This window comes from Crocuta crocuta, unplaced genomic scaffold (assembly GCF_008692635.1).
Source record: "Crocuta crocuta isolate KB4526 unplaced genomic scaffold, BGI_CrCroc_1.0 scaffold303, whole genome shotgun sequence".
Classification (NCBI taxonomy): domain Eukaryota; kingdom Metazoa; phylum Chordata; class Mammalia; order Carnivora; family Hyaenidae; genus Crocuta; species Crocuta crocuta.
Genome location: NW_027528276.1, coordinates 3,939,044 through 3,956,770, shown reverse-complemented (window position 1 = coordinate 3,956,770; position 17,727 = coordinate 3,939,044). Strand labels below are relative to the sequence as shown.

At 42.4% G+C, this 17,727-nt stretch overlaps 1 protein-coding gene across 1 annotated transcript in view; it reads right to left on the bottom strand.

The window, feature by feature from the left end:
* The window catches only part of MACF1 (microtubule actin crosslinking factor 1), a 229,559-nt gene that overhangs the window by 173,184 nt on the left and 38,648 nt on the right, over positions 1–17,727 (bottom strand). Inside the window, exons 4-5 of the mRNA XM_077753196.1 lie at positions 14,218–14,295; positions 10,609–10,701 (exon numbers count right to left, since the gene is read on the bottom strand). Coding sequence (XP_077609322.1) covers positions 10,609–10,701; positions 14,218–14,295 — 171 coding nt within the window. The remainder of the gene's footprint in view (positions 1–10,608; positions 10,702–14,217; positions 14,296–17,727) is intronic.

Below are 17,727 nucleotides of genomic sequence, written 5' to 3'. Positions count from 1 at the left end.
TCACTGCAGTTCAGAAATCACTTGACCTAAAAGCAGACAGAAACCGGATTGGCTGCAGCTTCCTCTCTCCAAATATGAGGTAATTGGAGCACTGCCCTCAGAAACACAAACAGAAAGCAAAAAGGAGCTAGAAACCAGGGGAGGGGGGGAAACTAGGGAGAGTGAGGAGGAGGGGTGGGATGTAAGAGTAAAGGGAAAAGGGAGGGGAAAGAAGGGAGGCCATGGAAGAAGGTACGTGAAGGAAGGAGGAGGAGGAAGAGGGGAAAGCAAACCAGCGTGCTGCTAGTAACTGGGCAGGGAAGGGCCAAGAAGAACCAGCGCTGGGGATGCTGCCATTATCACTGCCCCCAGACTCTGAAAGGAAAGAGATTTCAATTGTTGTGCCAGATGCCCAGGAGACAATATCTAGCAATGAAGACAGATACTCAAATTTTTCAGGTCAGAAATAATAAAATTATTTTAAACTAATTATAACCTAAAGAGAGACCCAAGCCTACTCCTCATGGTTAAGAAACACAGGCTTTAAAGATCTAGCCTTCTACAGTATTTATTTCCCTCCTGGCCTTCCCAGAGAGAGAGAGAGAGAGAGAGAGATCTGTTAATTCTGTTAGCCTATGACACAGAGGAGACACTGGGAAATCAGTTTTGAGTATTGTGTAAGGAGGCTCTGTAAAAAGGATACAGCTTCCAAATACAACCGAGAAGCTCCACCTCTGCTGAACAATAGTTACACACATGTTCACCAGTAATCACTGATGCCGCCGGCTAACATTTTTTTCAGCATTTGCTGCGTGCCACGCACTGTGCTAAGCTATGGATTACCTCATTTAATTCTGACAGTAACCATGTGAGGTCAAAACTACTATTTTACAGGTAAAGAAATAGAGATTTAAGAAAGTTTACTAATTTGCTCAGGGCTACACAGCTAATAATTGGCAAAGCCAGCCCATAAACTCCTATTTAAGACTGTTAATTTCAACTCCATGTTATGCTATGTTCTAACTGTGGTGGGGAGGGGTCTGTCCTCAATTAAGTAGAACAGGAAGATACCCACTGTTCTGAATTGTCAATTAGACTCACATGGGCCAAGGACCCAAACAGATAACACTGGGAGTAAGAGAGGAAGTTGCTAAAATGAGGCCCAGATGGTTTTTACTCAGGTTGCAGTAGGGCAGGAAGTCTGAATTAAAGGTCTAAAAAGTTAAATTCAAAAATCGCCCTGTTATGTCAATGGGATACACCTACCCAATTTTTAGTATAGTGTCTGATGGATGAGATAACATAGAGCCCAAGGGGCTTTGGACAGAGTAGAAAGAGGCTGCAGCGGTTTACTCTATAGCGAAAGGATCCAGACCACACAGCAGAGGGAAATAGCCTACCCGGCTCTATGTTAATGCTTCCCACCTCTACTGAAAAACGCCCTGCACAGAAGGAAAGCAGGAAGAAACCCTAAGACAGCAGCTCCTACATAACTGCTTACCGAGACCCATCTGCTTCCACTGCAATAGGTGCTTCTCCCTAAGCCTTTTCCTACCGCTGAACACAAAGCTGCAGCACCATCTTACGGCGATCATAATCCACAGCAAGAAATGAGCCCAGGAGACCAGCATGGGAGCGAAACTCAGACTACAGGAGATCATTTAACCAGCAAAACCCCCTGACATCACAGTATAATTCTCTAGACAGGCACCAGCCTTCACTCCTCCAACAAAGAGAATGGAACCATGGAACTTTTCAGGTGCACACCCAGGGCCAAAGCTTGAATTTTATTCAGGAAATACAAGCAAACCAAATTTCCGCAACTGATCAACTGAGAGGCAAGAGACACAGCTGCTTAATCTGACTGCTGCTGACAGGGAGGCCTTACAGAATTTGGTATATTTATTTGTGGGAGCCTTTTCTGTTTTAAACTTCCTGTATATGTTGGACAGATTGGGCTTTCATTTCCTTCTGCCCTAGAGGAAAACTGGCCTAGGGAAGGAGCAGAGCTTTCAGGAAAGGAGCTCTAGGTTCAAATTCCCAGCTCTAGTAACTTAGTGGCTAAGTAACTAACTTGCTAAGTGGTTCAGTTTCCTTACCTGTAAAAAGTGGATACCACCACCTGCAGAAGCGGGTGAGTGAAGGCCGATGAGGTAATGCCTATAAAGTGCTTGGCTCAGTGCCTGGTCTACAATAAATCCCTTTTCTTCCCATTTGTTACTTAAGCAACAAGATATGAGACACTCTACCATCACCACCACTAAGGTCCTAATATACTCTTTCTTTTCTTGACGAGGCTCTTAGGAAAGTAGATCTGTTCTAAGACCCAAAGTATGGGTGTTTGTTTTTCTTAACAGGGGCTCTGCTTCCACTATTTCACTAAGTAAGTTAACTCTGGTCCCTAAGACTTCACCCTGTACCTTTTTCTCGTCTCACCTGAGCTCTGAACACAGGGCCCGCTGCCTTCTGGAAAAGTAGCTGACTAAGGGTGACTAGGGAAAGACCTGGCACATTCTTCAGGTCTTCTGCTTTGGCTTTTTCTAGTTAACTGTTTACTGCCCACAGCTCTTACATGGAGACAGCCAGAGTGAATGAGCTCATTCATTCATTCATTCATTCATTCCACAAACATGAATGGTGCCTCATTGCTAGGCCAAGTTCTAAGTGCCATAAAGTGCACAAAAATGTAAGCCTCACATCTACCAGCTAAAACTACTTTTTACCTTAACTCCCCTGAATTTTTTTTTCAGAGTGCTAGACGTATCCTTGCATTTGATAAACATTTGAGACTCAGAAAGCTAATTCTGTCAGATTCTGACTTTCAGAATTTATCTTTTAGGAAAATTATAAATCCTAACATTAATACAAGTTTGGATAAAAACAAGGGACAGGAAATCCTATTATTAGGATCTGAAAGTGTAATCCAAAAATGTCGGTTGGATTCTGTTTCAGCTGCTCATCTGAACAGCCAGCACTGGAAAACAGCCATCACAGTCTATTTATCTGGTCTACCTACCTCCCAGCTTTGAGACGATCAAATTAATAAAAGACCTATTCACTTAACAAATGTTTATTGAGTACCTGTTCTAAGCCAGACGAAGAAGAGAACAAGAGACAAAATCCACTGTTAAGCTGGCATCCTACTGCAGAGATCCAGACATAAAAGAAATAAACGTTAAAACAGTAGTGTTACCCAAAACAACACTAGGTGTCACACACTGCTCCTGAGAGTAATTTGGCAACATAAAGGAAAAGTGTATGTATGACCTAATAATTCTAGTCCAGGTACCTATCAAAAAAAACCACTTTCTTATATGCATAAGGAAAAAAGTACACAGATGTTCACTGTAGCAATGAATGCCTTCAGCACAGAGTTCACTTTGGATCTTCTCTCCTCTCTTCCTCTGCCCATAACCTATTTGTGCGCACATACACTCTCTCTCTTAAATAAACAGGGGGGAAAGGATATATAGAAGACAGGATCTATATCAATTATAATAACACATCAACAACAGCACATGTTTATGAATACCTCATCTGTCATAAAGATACAAAAGCATATATGGGAATCGTCTACATCAACTTCAGCACAGTATTTACCTGGAGGGTCAGAAGGAAAAAGAAAGTTGGTTGTATGGGAAAATTTCATTAGAACCAACAACAGAGTTTGTAATGACTATTTTACTGATCCCCTAACATTTGATAGCTCTACTCTACATTTCTATTTGGCTTTATGTAGCAGGTGTCCTTGGTGAGAACAGCTAACAGATACTCAATAATAAAAGACTAGAAAACCGCAATAATACATAACTAGCAAGAGACACGTTACATTCTCTCTGAAGCAAGACAAGGATGATAGAGCCTCTCTGTATAACCCTTTGTCAGCCAACCAAAAGCTCTGCAAGAAGGGAACGTTCCCCACACTCCCAAACACGTAGCTAATACAGACAAACACCAAGCCATCAAGAACAGCAAAGAAAAGGAATTAGTAGCTACATCTGAGAAAATACTCTGGCAGCAGAGCTTCCCATGACAAGACGAGAAAATAGTTACTTGGCTATGCTGAAGTAGCAGAGAAAAGCAGGTAGCCAATATGCATGCAGAAGACAGACTAAACCAAAAGTATTTTATTTTCTGGTAAAACAGGTAACAGGGAAGGGAACAGTGGACCAAGTCAAAAGCCAAGGTAATTATAAGGTCTGTTAATAACTGTAACAAGTTGCTACCAGTGATTGCTGCTAATTATTGAGTACATACTTCTTCCATCTACCTGGCTCATATCTCCCAGATTCTTTAAACCTCTATTAAGCTACTTTATGGTGCATCTCTTCTCACTTCCCTGAATTATTCAGTTGAACCTGGGTTAAGTCTGTGTCTAGTTCACTTTGTATCTCCCACAGATTCTACCTAAGACTTTGCTCATAGCTGGTCCTCAGTAAATGTTTATAGAATTCAGTTAAAGAATACGTTTTCCTGGGGGCACCTGGATGGCTCAGTAGGTTAAGTATCCAACTTCGGCACAGGTCATGGTCTCACAGCTTGTGGGTTCAAGCCCTGTGTCAGACTCTGTGCTGTAAACTAAAACTACAAGAAGATACTTTCTCATACCCACTGTGACAGTTATAACCAAAAGACAGATAATAACAAATCTTGACAAGGATATGTCAAATAAGAGTCTTCACACATTGCTGATGGAATGTAAAATGGTATAGCCACTTTGGAAGATAGTTTGGCAGTTTCTTTCTTTCTTTTTTTTTTTTTTAATGTTTTATTTATTTCTGAGAGAGGGAGAGAGACAGCATGAGCAGGGGAGGGCCAGAGAGAGAGGGAGATACAGAATCCAAACACAGGCTCCAGGCTCTGAGCTGGCCATCAGCACAGAACCCGACACAGGGCTCAAACCCACGAACCATGAGATCATGACCTGAGGCAAAGTCAGACACTCAACCAACTGAGCCACCCAGGCACCCCAGTTTGGGAGTTTCTTAAAAAGTTTTACATCAACTTACCATACAACCCAGCAATTCCACTTCCAAGGTATATAGCCATTGGAAATAAAAACATACATCCACACAAAGACTGGTACTCAAATATTCATATCAACATAATTGATAACAGCCAAAAAGTGAAAAAGACCCAAATGTCTATCAACTGCTGAATAGACAAAATGTGTGGTACATCTATATAACAGAACAGTACTCAGCAATAGGAAGGCATGAAATACTGATATATGCCTCAGTACAGATGAACCTCAAAGTTTTAATGCTAAGTGAAAGAGGCCAGACACAAAAAGTACATATTCTATAATCCCATTTATGTGAAATGTCCAGAAGAGGCAAATCTATAGAGACCAAAAATAGACTGGTGGCTGCCTAAGGCTAGGGAGGAGAACGAAGGGGACTATAAATGGGCAGGAAGGGTCTTCCAGGTATGATGAAAATGGTCTTAACATTGGATTATGGGAAGGGTTGTAGAACTTGTAAAAATCATTGAATTGTATGATGAATATGAGTCAATTTTATGGTATATAAACCTCAATAAAGTCATTTTTTAAAAAGAATGTATTTTCCTAAAATAAACAAACAAATGGCAACCAAAAAGGTTTTTAAAATAGTCAGCAAACTATATGACTATATAAAAGGAGAAGAAACAATGGAAAGGGCAGGTCTGGAGGCTAGACTTCTCTGAGTACACTTCATATGCACTTTAAACATTTCCCTTTGGAACAACATAGATGGTCTATATAATGTAAAATAAAACTGAAAGGGGAAAAGCAATCCCTAGAAATTTGGAGGCAAATAAAAACCAGTGAACCTAATTGGGTACTGAATTAATGGCTTCACAACACGGAAATTTTTTCTAATGACTTTAAAATATAATTATGTATACATTCTTAGGAAATATACACAAAGGACAATGAAAACTACAAAGAAATCACAAACTTCTTAAGGCACCAGGGTGGCTCAGTGGGCTAAACATCCGACTCTTGATTTCAGCTGAGGTCATCATCAAGCCCTGGATGGGGCTCTGCACTAACAGGGCTGAGCCTGCTTGGGATTTTCTCTCTCCCTCCCTCTCTCTCTGCTCACACTTTTTCTCTCTCTCAAAATAAATAAATAAACTTAAAAAAAAACCCACAAACTTCTCAGTAATCATGCTGGGTTTTTATTTTTTTTTTAAATGTTTTATTTATTTCTGAGAGAGAGAGAGAGCGAGCGAGCAGGGTAGGGTCAGAGAAAGGGAGACACAGAATCTGAAACAGGCTCTAGGCGCTGAGCTGGCTGACTGCAGGGCTAGAACCCACGAACCATGAGATCATGACCTAAGTCAAAGTGGGAGGCTCAACTGACTGAGCCACCCAGGTGCCCCAATATTGTTAATAATAAAACTGAGATTGTTGTTTTGGTTCAAATGCTTTACATGTAATATGTATATGTGATTATACAGACATCTATGTGTATGTAGGTATATAGAAAAGGGAATAAGTAATATGTTACTCTTGTTAGGATCAAGATTTTCAGCATGAGNCTCTATAATGTTGGGGTGCCTGGCTGGCTCAGTCAGAAGAACATGTGACTCTTGATCTCAAGGTCATAAGTTTGAGCCCCACACTGGGTATAGAGATTATTAAAAAAAAATATAAACTTTTAAAAATAACTCTAATTTTAAGTCTGAATGAGAGATAGCATTATAAATACATGATTTTTTTTAAAAGAGAAAAACATACTTATTGGCTAACTCTGTCCACAGAAAAACTGACCAAACCAGTAGCATTCAGATTTTGGTCAATAAAAGAATGAGAGTTTCTTGAAGAAATTGCTAATTTCAGGCCTCGGAGAAGAAATACACTTAAAGAGTCTGGAACATTTCATCACAAGAAATAAAGGAGATTATTATCAAAAAGGAGTATGGAGATCAAGCCAAAAGACTCAGAGTCAACTTTAGGAAGCTCTCATTGACCAAAGACAGAGTTATTTGAGTATTAGGAAGAATGAGAGCTGTATTTGATTGGAACATATTTAAAAACCTATGAGTCATAAATGATACTAAGAAAAAAATGAAGAAACTTTCATTTGTTTCTTTGGAGAATCTTAGGGAACCAATTAATTATGCTGAAAACTAGTAAACAGAGGGAGATCTTTGCATCTTCCTTTCCTAGAGGAGATATCTCTCAGGGTAACTGCTGAGGTGAAGTTCTTCTTTATAGAAGTAATCCAGCTAAATAATGAAAAAGGAATGAAGGAATTTGAGTATACCATTTTGCAACCTTTAAAAAGTAGGCTCCAGCATGGAGCCCAGTGAGGGACTTGAACTCACAACTCTGAGATTGAGACCTGAGCTGAGATCAAGAGTCAGATGCTTTTCCCAACTGAGCCACCCAGGAGCCCCTACAACCTCTAATGAAATCGTGGAACTAGCAACAATGATGAGTAGTTGCTAAAACTATTAGGCGAAGTTGTAATATGGAATGGATGGATCAGGCTGATAATAGCTAAACCCGCATGTTCAGCAGCAGAAGTATACAACTCAACACCACCGCTTTTGCCCTCCACATCCTCCCTAAAGGAACCTGAATGTGACTGAGCCTCAGGTCCAAATCTAAACCACCAGTTGATAAGCAATACAACAGAGGGATAGAAGACATCCCAGCGATGTTACTGACATCTTTATAAACCTTAAAGGACAAAACCCTGATTTCCTCAATGGATTGTTGGGGGCTGGGGGGATTTAATGTAATATTTGTAATCCCCATTTGTTGGGATTCTGATTTATAGAAATCAACTATTGTTTTGTTTTTTTAATGAAGGAACTGGGGAAATTTGAACACTAATCAGATATTTATGAATTTAAGAAATTAATCGAGTTTTACAGTGTTATGATAGTTTGCTTAAAGTAAGAATCTTTAGGGGCATGTGGATGGCTCAGTCGGTCAAGTGTCCGACTTTAGCTCAGGTCATGATCTTGCATGTTTGTGGGTTCGAGCCCTGCAAAAGGTTCTGTGCTGACAGCTTGGAGTCTGGAGCCTGCTTCGGATTTTGTGTCTCCCTCTCTCTCTCTGCCCCTCCCCCACTCGTGCTCGCTCGTGCTCGCTCATGCGCACGCGCTTTCTCTCTCCCCTCTTCTCTCAAAAATGAATAAACATTAAAAAATTTTAATTTAGAATCTTTATCTTTCAGAGATATATGCTGAAATATGTACAGATGAAATTACATGAAGTTCGGGATTTCTTTCAAGATAACCTACTGGGGTTTGAGGAGTGGATTAGGAAATATATGAAATAATACTGGCCATGAGTTAAGAATTGTCAAGATAGGTGATAGGTATGTGGTAGTTCTTCATACTATTTTCTCTACTTTTATAAATGTTTGAAGGTTTTCATAAGAAATTTTTAAAGAAAGAGAGAGTATATATTTTCCTGATGGAGCTGTTCAGGAAAATAATGGTTCCATTATCTCCATCTCTTCTGTCCCAGCAAAGTTTTGATGAACCAATTCAGTTTTTATTCTTTGGCCTATGAGTCTTCCTTTTAAAAAAGAAAAAAATTGAATTGCAGTCAGGATAAATACCGACATAGTGTAGAGAGTCCTCTTATCTCACCCTATGAGACCAACACTGGGACTCACACTGGGGACAGGTTTGTGGCAAAAATACAAACAACCAAAACAGTTTCTCTCACAACAACGACAATGATCATGATGACGATGACGACGACAAAACTCCTCTGTTCTTAAGAGCTCTAAGGGGATAACTAGTATTCCACGAAAGCTCAACAAAGTTCTTGCTTCCATCCTGCTAAGGCAAGTTCATGTTCCTGGTTATCCCTATATCCAAAGCATGCCTGAAGACACCCTGTGGTTGCACAAAAATGCATGTTACTTCCATACTTTCCAGATTGCCAGCACTGGCTCCAAACCAGAGCCCCACTAAATAAACCCCAAATTCAATTTTCTCAGGTAATGAGGAATGGTGGGACACCTGCTGTTCTGCTTCTAACCAGCAGGTGGCACTAATGTCCCAACTAGGACATCACAGCCACTTGGGTCCCTGGAGTCCAAGCCTTGAGTTATTTATAATTACCCTTCTTTTCTTACCTGCTCAAAAAGTGTTCCCTCTAACCTATCAGCTTCATATACAGGACTGTGTATGGGAGAGCTGTCTGAGAAACAGCTTTGTTTGGCTGGGCTAAAATGATTCAAGATGGTCTTTTTATAAAAATAAGGCTGTACTTTTCCAACAGCAATCCAGACTTGAAAATGATTTGCCTTCTTAGGAAGGGAGCAGCAACAAGGCTGTGTGACCACGTGAACACTACCAAGCTGCCACTGCTCTTGAGTATGATGGAAGCAACAAGCTTGTGCTTACCAGCCCATATATAAACCCAGCTATTAAGGTGCTCGCTGTGGACTGAATATTTGTGCCCCTCAAAATTCAAGCTGAGGCCCTTACCTCCTACGTGATATATTTAGAGGTGGGGGCCTTTGAGAGGTAATTAGTTTTAGATGAGGTTATAAAAGCAGAGTCCCTATGCTGAGGGCATTTGTGCGATGAATTCATCCCACGAATGCCCTTAGAAAAGGATGAAGAGACATGAGATCTCTTTCTCTGCACCCACACACCAAGGAAAGGTCACGTGAGGAGATAACCAGGGCCCCACCATGAACCTGGACATGCTGACACTCTGATCTCAGACTTCCAGCCTTCAGAACCATGAGAACAAGGTGTCTGTTGTTTAAGCCACCTAAGTCATGGTACAGGCATACCTCATTTCATTGTGCTTCACTTTACTACACTTCAAAGATACTGCATTTTTTACAAATTGAAAGTTTGTGGCATCCTTACATCAAGTAAATCTATCTGTGTCATTTTTCCAACAGCATTTGCTCACCTGTGTCTGTGTCACATTTTTGTAATTCTCCCAATATTTCAAAATTTTCATTATTGTTATTATATCTGTTACGGTGATATGTGATCAGTGATTATGGCTCACTGAAAACTCAGATGATAGCATTTTTTAGCAATAAACTTTTTAAATTAAAGTCTGTACACTTTTTAAAAAATACAATGCTGTTGCACACTTATAGACTATAGTATAGTGTAAACATAACTTTTTATATGCATGGGGAAACCAAAAAATTCATCTGACTGCTTTATTGTGGTGGTCTGGATCCAAACTGCAATATCTCTAAGGCCGCCTGTATTTCATTATAGAAGCCCAAACTGACTAAGGCAGTGCTATAATTAACCAGGCTTGTTTTAAGATCATCAGAGACGAAGAAAGGTCTACACCAAAGCAGGATTACAAGCCTTCACTCCACCCTTCTCAAGCATCAAACGGTCCACACTCTGAGTCTCCAAAGAGCCAGTTTGGACCCAGCTGAGCAGACTTCTAACAACCTGCCAGCACACAAACCAGTGAAAAAATCCCATTTCAGCATACAAACGATCAGGAAGTTCTGGGTTTAGGCCACAACAGCTCTGTTCCCAGGCCATTCCCTCTCTCACCCTGGTTCACGGCCACACACAGAGAAGAAACGTTTGGGGCTAACCATGGGAGGCCACATATCTTCTAGTTCCTTCTAGGCAACGTCCATGCCAAGCAACAGTGAGCCCAAACTTCACAGGCCCTACCTGGAAGTGCAAAATAATGGTCCAGATGAGGCCCAGGGTCAACTTGGGGTTGCCATCGGTGATGTCATCGTTGCGAATATTCACTAGTTTCACCTGGAAAAGAAACAGAGGCTGATCTCAGAGCTCTGGGACTTTTGGTTTTGATTTCATTTTTGCAGATTTTCATCCTTCTATCCAATTAAACTGTGCATGCTATGTGTGCGCCTGCTCAGCTCTGAGTCTGAACATTTGTACTGATGCATAACTACCACCGCAGCCAGGATAATGGGACACTTCCGTCACCCCAAAAAGGACTTTATGCTGCTCCTCTGTGGTCACGCCCTGCCCCCACCCCTAATTCCTGGCAACCACTGATCCGTTCCCCTCTTACTTGTTCTAGAATGTCTATGGGTAGAATCAGTATGTAAGTTTTTGATACTGGGTTTTTTTTCCACTCAGCATGATGCCCTAGAGATCTCCATCCTCGTTCCCTGCATCACCAGTATGCTCCTCTTTACTGCTGAGTAGTATTCCATCACATCAACAGACTACAGTGTGTTTACCCATCCACTCACTGAAGAGCATTCGAGCTGTTTCCAGTTTGGGACAGTGATGAATAAAGCTCCTAGACTCATGAGCATATGCTTTCATTCCTACAGGGTAAATTCCCAGGCGTGGGACTGCTGGGTCATATGGTATATGTTTAGCTTTATACAAAACTGCCAAACTCGCTTCCAGCGTGATTGTACCATTTTGCATTCCTATCAGCAAGGCGATCTTATAAGCACATGGTATTGTGAGTTGCTTTTTATTAAGTCAACACAGCCCTGATTTTTTTTTTCTTTTCTCCCCATGGGAAAGAGTAGCAAGCTCCTCTCCCTTACCCTTTGGCCTGCTCTCACCTCCATTTTCCCTCCTCTGCAAAGATATCCACACCTGCCCATGCCTCCACTTGCATCTGCTTTTACCCGTGAACTCTCATTCTAACAACACAATGTGCATAAACACACAGGCCCTATCCGCCGCTAGGGGTGACCAACTGTCCCACATGCTGGAAACTGAGAGATTTCCTGGGGTGTGGGATTTTCAGTGCTGAAACTGTGAGTGCACCAGGAAAAGCAGCTCAGCCCCTGCGAGCCTCTTCTGTCAGACCCTCACCGGAGTTCCTGTTCAATTCTGACAAACTGCCCTTGAGCTGGTCTTCCTTTATCTCATCAATTGAACTGAAATCTGTGTGTCTCTAAAGAACTCTGGTGACCTCACTTCTCCCCTACACGAACAGTGACCTGGTACCACAGGCTAAATGCTGTGTCCCTCCAAGAGTCATATGTTAAGTTCTAACACCCACTGTGATGGAATTTGCAGGTGGTGCCTTGGGAGGGATTAAATTATGAGGGTAAAGCCCACGTGAATGGGAACGGTGCCCTTCTAAAAGAGACCCCAGAGAGCTCCCTTGCCGACCCCCCTCCCTACCATGTGAGGACACAGCCAGAAGACTGTGGTCCAAGAACCAGAAAACAGGACCTCACCAGACACTGAATCTGCTAGTGCCTTACTCTTGGACTTCCCGTCTCCAGAACTGTGAGAAATACATTTCTGTTGTTTATAAGCCACCATGCGAAGTATTTTTGTTACAGCAGCCTGAACAGACTAAGACACCTGTACCTCCATCTCCTCATCTGTACACTGTGGATAGGAGAGGCTACCCTTCTAGATTGAGAACACAGTTTTCTAATCACCAATCGCAGACCCACAGTTGGGAGGATGTGGCCACATCCACATTCCTCAGCCCCACTCCTGTCAGCTTGCCCCTTCTATTCTGAAGTCTACTTTATAAACCACCTTCCAATCTCTACTAACTCTTGATGACTTCAGCACCTAACTCCTAAAAGTGGCAATCTTATTAGCACTCATCTCAATGACCCAAATATCACCCCATCTGCACAATTCATGTACCTTCTCCATTCTGCAGACTTCTATTTTTCCTCTACTTTGAACACCTACACAGCTACAACTTGGACCTCCCCACTACAGAGCTGCTCTACAGTTCTCCCTGCCCTTCTCTGAGTCTGCTGTTCTTATCCGCACATACTTTAATTTGATTGTAATAACCAAATCTACCCTCGGTCCTTATTTAGACTTGCAGCTAATCGATTCTTCTCAATCTCCTTGGCTATTAAGAACCCCCAGGGTCCCTCCAGCTCTACACACAGACATTTCCAATCTTGCTTTCTCCAGTACCCTAAACACTGCTTCTAATTCTCCCACCACTTTTCATTTGTCAATTTATTTCAACAAATATTTATTAAGTGTCCATTAAGGACCATTCATTATGCCAGGTGATGAAGAGAAAAATGTGGAGGAAGATCCCACTCCCGGTCCTCATGGGGCCTACAGTATACGAGAGCAAACAGAAATAATAAAGTAGTAGATATCATATTGGAAGTAAACTGCTCTGGAAGCACAGAGAAAGAGAATTTCCCAAGTTAATGAGAAATACTGATAAGAGTGATGAAAATGAACTAACTCTAAAAATATGCATACCATTCAACGTCCAGCTTGGCCAGAGCGATTGCCTGGCGCCCACGGCTAGACTGATCTCTTCCACACGGCGGGCTCCAAGCAGACAAACTCTCTGACCCCCTCGTCCATCTTCCTTTCCGCCACACACCACCCCTGCATCTTTATACCTCCCTCCTTCCTTTTCCCAGTATCTCAAAGAAAGGGGCATTTTGCTTTTCTTTTTCAAAGATAATCACACCAGCTGTGCTTAGGATCTTACTCTCAATCTCTGAATTTGTTTCCATCCATTAGAAAGCGGGGCAGAGGGACAGTGTATAGAAACAGCACGGACAGTGGCAGGAGCACTGAACTCCACGGCAAGAGGCCTGGGTGGAAGTCCCAGCTCTGTTCCAGCTTGTGTGCTCTGGTGCAGGTCACTTCACCCAGCCAGATCTCACTTTCCTTATCTAGGAAATGAAGACACTGGGCTGGAACCTCTCTGTGGCATCTCCCAGGGCTAATATTTTGTCACTGTCAGCACTCCTCCTGACTCTCATTTCCATCTGCCTCCGTTCACTGGCTTCTCCTATTATGTCTAAAAACGTGGAAAACTTCTTTTTCCCTTCCTATATCCAGGCCCGCTAAACTCCAAGTGCTCTTCTGCTCTACTCAGACTGTTCTCAAGTCACCAATGCTTGACAGCCTCAGACCTCATGTGGCACCAACACAATGGCCAATCCTGACCAGCCCCTCATCTACTCTTCAGGGTCATGTAGCATTCTGGTTTTTCCTCCTCCTGGATGATGTACTTTTTTTCCATCTTCTTTGCCAATTTACTTTTCATCATCTTCCTTTTGACCACCACCTTAGGTTCATAAGTCTCAATCTCTAGCATCTTGTTCTTCTCTGTTAACACTCTCCCACTCAGGGAAGGCCCTAAGTTCTATGCAGGACCTACCAAATGATTTGTCCAGGCATAATGCAATTGTTCACTAGCAAACAAGACTCAGACTGGGCTAGTCAGATGTAGCAATCACTGAGGGCTCACTAGGAGCACTGAGAACATCCCTAAGTAGGGCCAGTGTCAACACTCCATGGCAGAATAGGGAAAGCATGGAGTAGTCTTACCTGCCGCTGCTTTAGGAAGTCCAGGGCAATCTGCACATTCTGCAGCCTATGAAAACGCATCCTGCCCTTCTCGCGGGGCTGCAAACAAACAAAAAGAGATGGTAATTTTAGCTACACCAATTTACCCATGCAGACCCCCATCCTTTGTCATTTCAGAGACTGAAAGACCACACAGAATTCCTTGTGGTGGAAGCCAGTCATGGGAGCATTACATAAAGCACCCCTTGGTGGCAGGGCCTATGTGTGTTTCGCCGTGCTCTCTGAGGCCTCCATGCTTGTTTACCACTGTGTCTCTCGTGAACACACAGTGTGTTTGGACTACTTGTGCCGAATCGGTGCCGCAGCTCCTGGACAGGGTCTTCTGTGGCCACGTTCGGCAGAACCTGATTTTGGATGTGCGGTTAATGGGAACGAGACTCGGACTCTGTGGCTCCTAAAATGACAGTTAAATGCTATTTTAAGGGAAGGGCAGAAAGTCCTAATTGCATATTGCACAGTAATTAGAGCCAACCTTATTAAAAACCTGGCAAAAGAAGCTAGAGGTAGCCAATTTTAAACCAGGGAATGAAGAATTATACATGCTCAATAAACAAGTGAAAAACTCAAAAATGAGAAAGAAAAATCAGGAAGAAACCTATTTTCCAGACAGATGGGTGTCCATTTAGGAAAGTCACCCTGGACCTCAACAAGAAATACTGAGAGCAACGAAAACCTTGATGATGTAGGGCCACTCGACAATGTACTCCAAAGAAAGGTATTTCCTGCTTGTCTCTCAGCCCCGGACGTCATACAAGCCACCAGAGAGAAGCTCATCTCCATCCCATGCCTCTGGCACCCTGTCCACAGCCCAGCTACTATCCATCCAAATGTGGCTGAAATTGGTGGCCAGTGACAGCATGCAGGGGTGGCTATCTGTCTCTGGAACCTTTTCTCCTTCTCATTTTCTAATGTTGCATTTATTTTACTAAAATTGGGACTGAAACATCACTCTTACTAGATTATATATAACCAACTCATTTGTAAATGTCAAAGTGGTACTAATTAAAGGCTGATGAAAAAGGTAGCTTATGTGGCCAGATGCCTGTACAGAGGCAATATTGCCCCAGGCTGAAACACACAAAAAGTAACCAAATGCGTGTAAAGGTAAGAAGAGAAGCATTTCTCTGGGAGCCCCCAACCCTTCTAAGCAACACTCTCAGATGCGGATAATCTACAGAGATGTTGAGGCCTCTCTGGGCCACAGGATAACTTCTCACATCAAAAATTTTAGGAAAAATCCTTCTAGCAAGAGCCTCTTTCCAGTCATTTCAGCTAAACTACTTTTGAACATGGCTTTGAGGATGACAGAGCCTATGAAAGTGAAGAGTCCAAGGCAATGGGAAGGGAGATTGAAGAGGTGAATAATGACTTTAAGAGGACAGGAAATAGAGATAAAGCCTAAACCCTGTTTCTGGAGAAAGATTACAGGCTATAATTTAGGGCCCACACAGGAAATGCCCTTCTCACACACTCTTTTATCTTTACTCCTTGGTACTCCCCGCCAAAAATAAATACCCTAAAAACATGCAGGTTAAAATCTCTGTCCTCTACAGCAACTTGAGATATTATTGACCAAGGCAGGTATCTCCATGCAGTGAGTGGTTTGCAAACAACAGGCTGTTTTGAAAACAAATGACATGGTGTGTGGTGAGAACTTGGAGGCTACAGAGGGTGGAGAGAGAGTGAGAGTTAGTCTGAAGTGTGGAGCTGAGAGCAATTAACCATCATGCCTTCAGCTAAACTTTCCACAGTTCTGCAATCCAGACTCAGACTAACACAGCAAGGCCACCAGAAAGCTACAGGTCTCCAGGTCACAAAGGCTCTTGACACCTCCAAACACCATTATTCTTCTTGTGCCAACCACTCTCAGATAAGCAAAACAATCCCCACTCCAGGATCATCTAGCAGTGGCAAGAGGCACAATTAGTTTTAACCACTTTCTTTGGGACCAAAAATCCCCAGGTGCAGAGGGAAGAAGGCAATTGGCAACTGAGCTACTTGTTGACCTCGAGAACCTCAGACTCTCTGATGGCCCTGCAGTGCTGGCTGGGGTCCTGGCATCCCAGGAGGACCTACTACATCATCCTCATCTTCCTCCTCCTGCTCCTCGCTGTTTGTATGGCGCCAGGAGGGCATGCTCACCAGACGGAGGGTCTTCAGCCCTGCTGGCTCCTTTGGCCACCAACCAAGGCAAAAACATGACAGAGTGACAGGAAATTCACAACACAAAAATGAGAAGGAAATGAATGCAACATTAAAAAAAAAAAAGTGAAAATATATATGAAAATACCCTCCCACATCCCCAAACATGCAAAACCAAATCAAGACCAGATCACATGGTTTTACTGAACACTTATGATGAAACACATCTTCAGTTCTCCATGGCTGCCCACCCTCTCTTTCTGTGAATCAACTAAAGGAGAAAGGGATTATGAGAATAACCACGAAAGATATCTGGATGGTTCTCAGTGAAAAGATGATATCCTATGAATATCTGCATAAACAACCTGCACGTTTTCAAAGGTTAGGGAGTGTCCAGACTGTTTCGTAAGTAATGTGACCAATAAGAATCACTTTCAACATAAAACCCCTACAAGTTCATCAAATATCCCAGCCAAATTGCCCAAAATGTAACTTTGTGAGTGCTGAAGAGTAAAGACCGGCAATGTGAAAGTGACATTTTGATTACTTATGAAATGTATAGATGACAGCCGGATAAGAAATGGATTTCACCAGTAGTAGCTGTGCTAATAAAAGCATCTGTCAATTTTAATCCCATTAAAAATTATAAAAGTAGGGGCACCTGGGTGGCTCAGTCGGTTAAGCACCTGACTCTTGATTTCAGCTCAGGTCATGATCTCACAGTCATGAGATGGAGCCCCATATTGAGCCCCACACTGGGAGCAGAACCTGCTTAGGATTCTCTCTCCCTCTCTCCCTCTAGCCCTCTCCCACTTGGGCTCTCTTAGGGAGAAAATTATTATAAAAATAATTCTACTTTAAGACATAAAAGATATGAAACCAAAACAGAGAGCCTATGGGAAGCGAAGCCCCAATCCTTGAAGAAGCTGAATATTACTTAAGGAGTGAAAACTAACATGCTAAATTCCCTTCTTGAAATGACTAAGAATTCACCAAAGGCAATGAATGCTCAAGTTGCTTCAGTTCGTTCTTTCCCCAGAGATGTTTCCAGTATTTAGCCCTGGACTTTTCTAAATGAAAACTATGTGGGGGTGCTCAGGTGGCTCAGGCGATTTAAGCATCTGACTTTTGATTTCGGCTTAGGTCATAATCTCATGGTTCATGAGATAGAGCCCCACATCAGGCTCTGTGCTGACAGCATGGAACCTGCTTGGGATTCTCTTTCTCCCTCTCTCTGTCTATCCCCCCAAAACAAAGAACCCACAAGTGGGGTTATTTTGATCCCTCAAATAAACCAAGTATAAGAACTATAATCTGGAGGCACCTGGG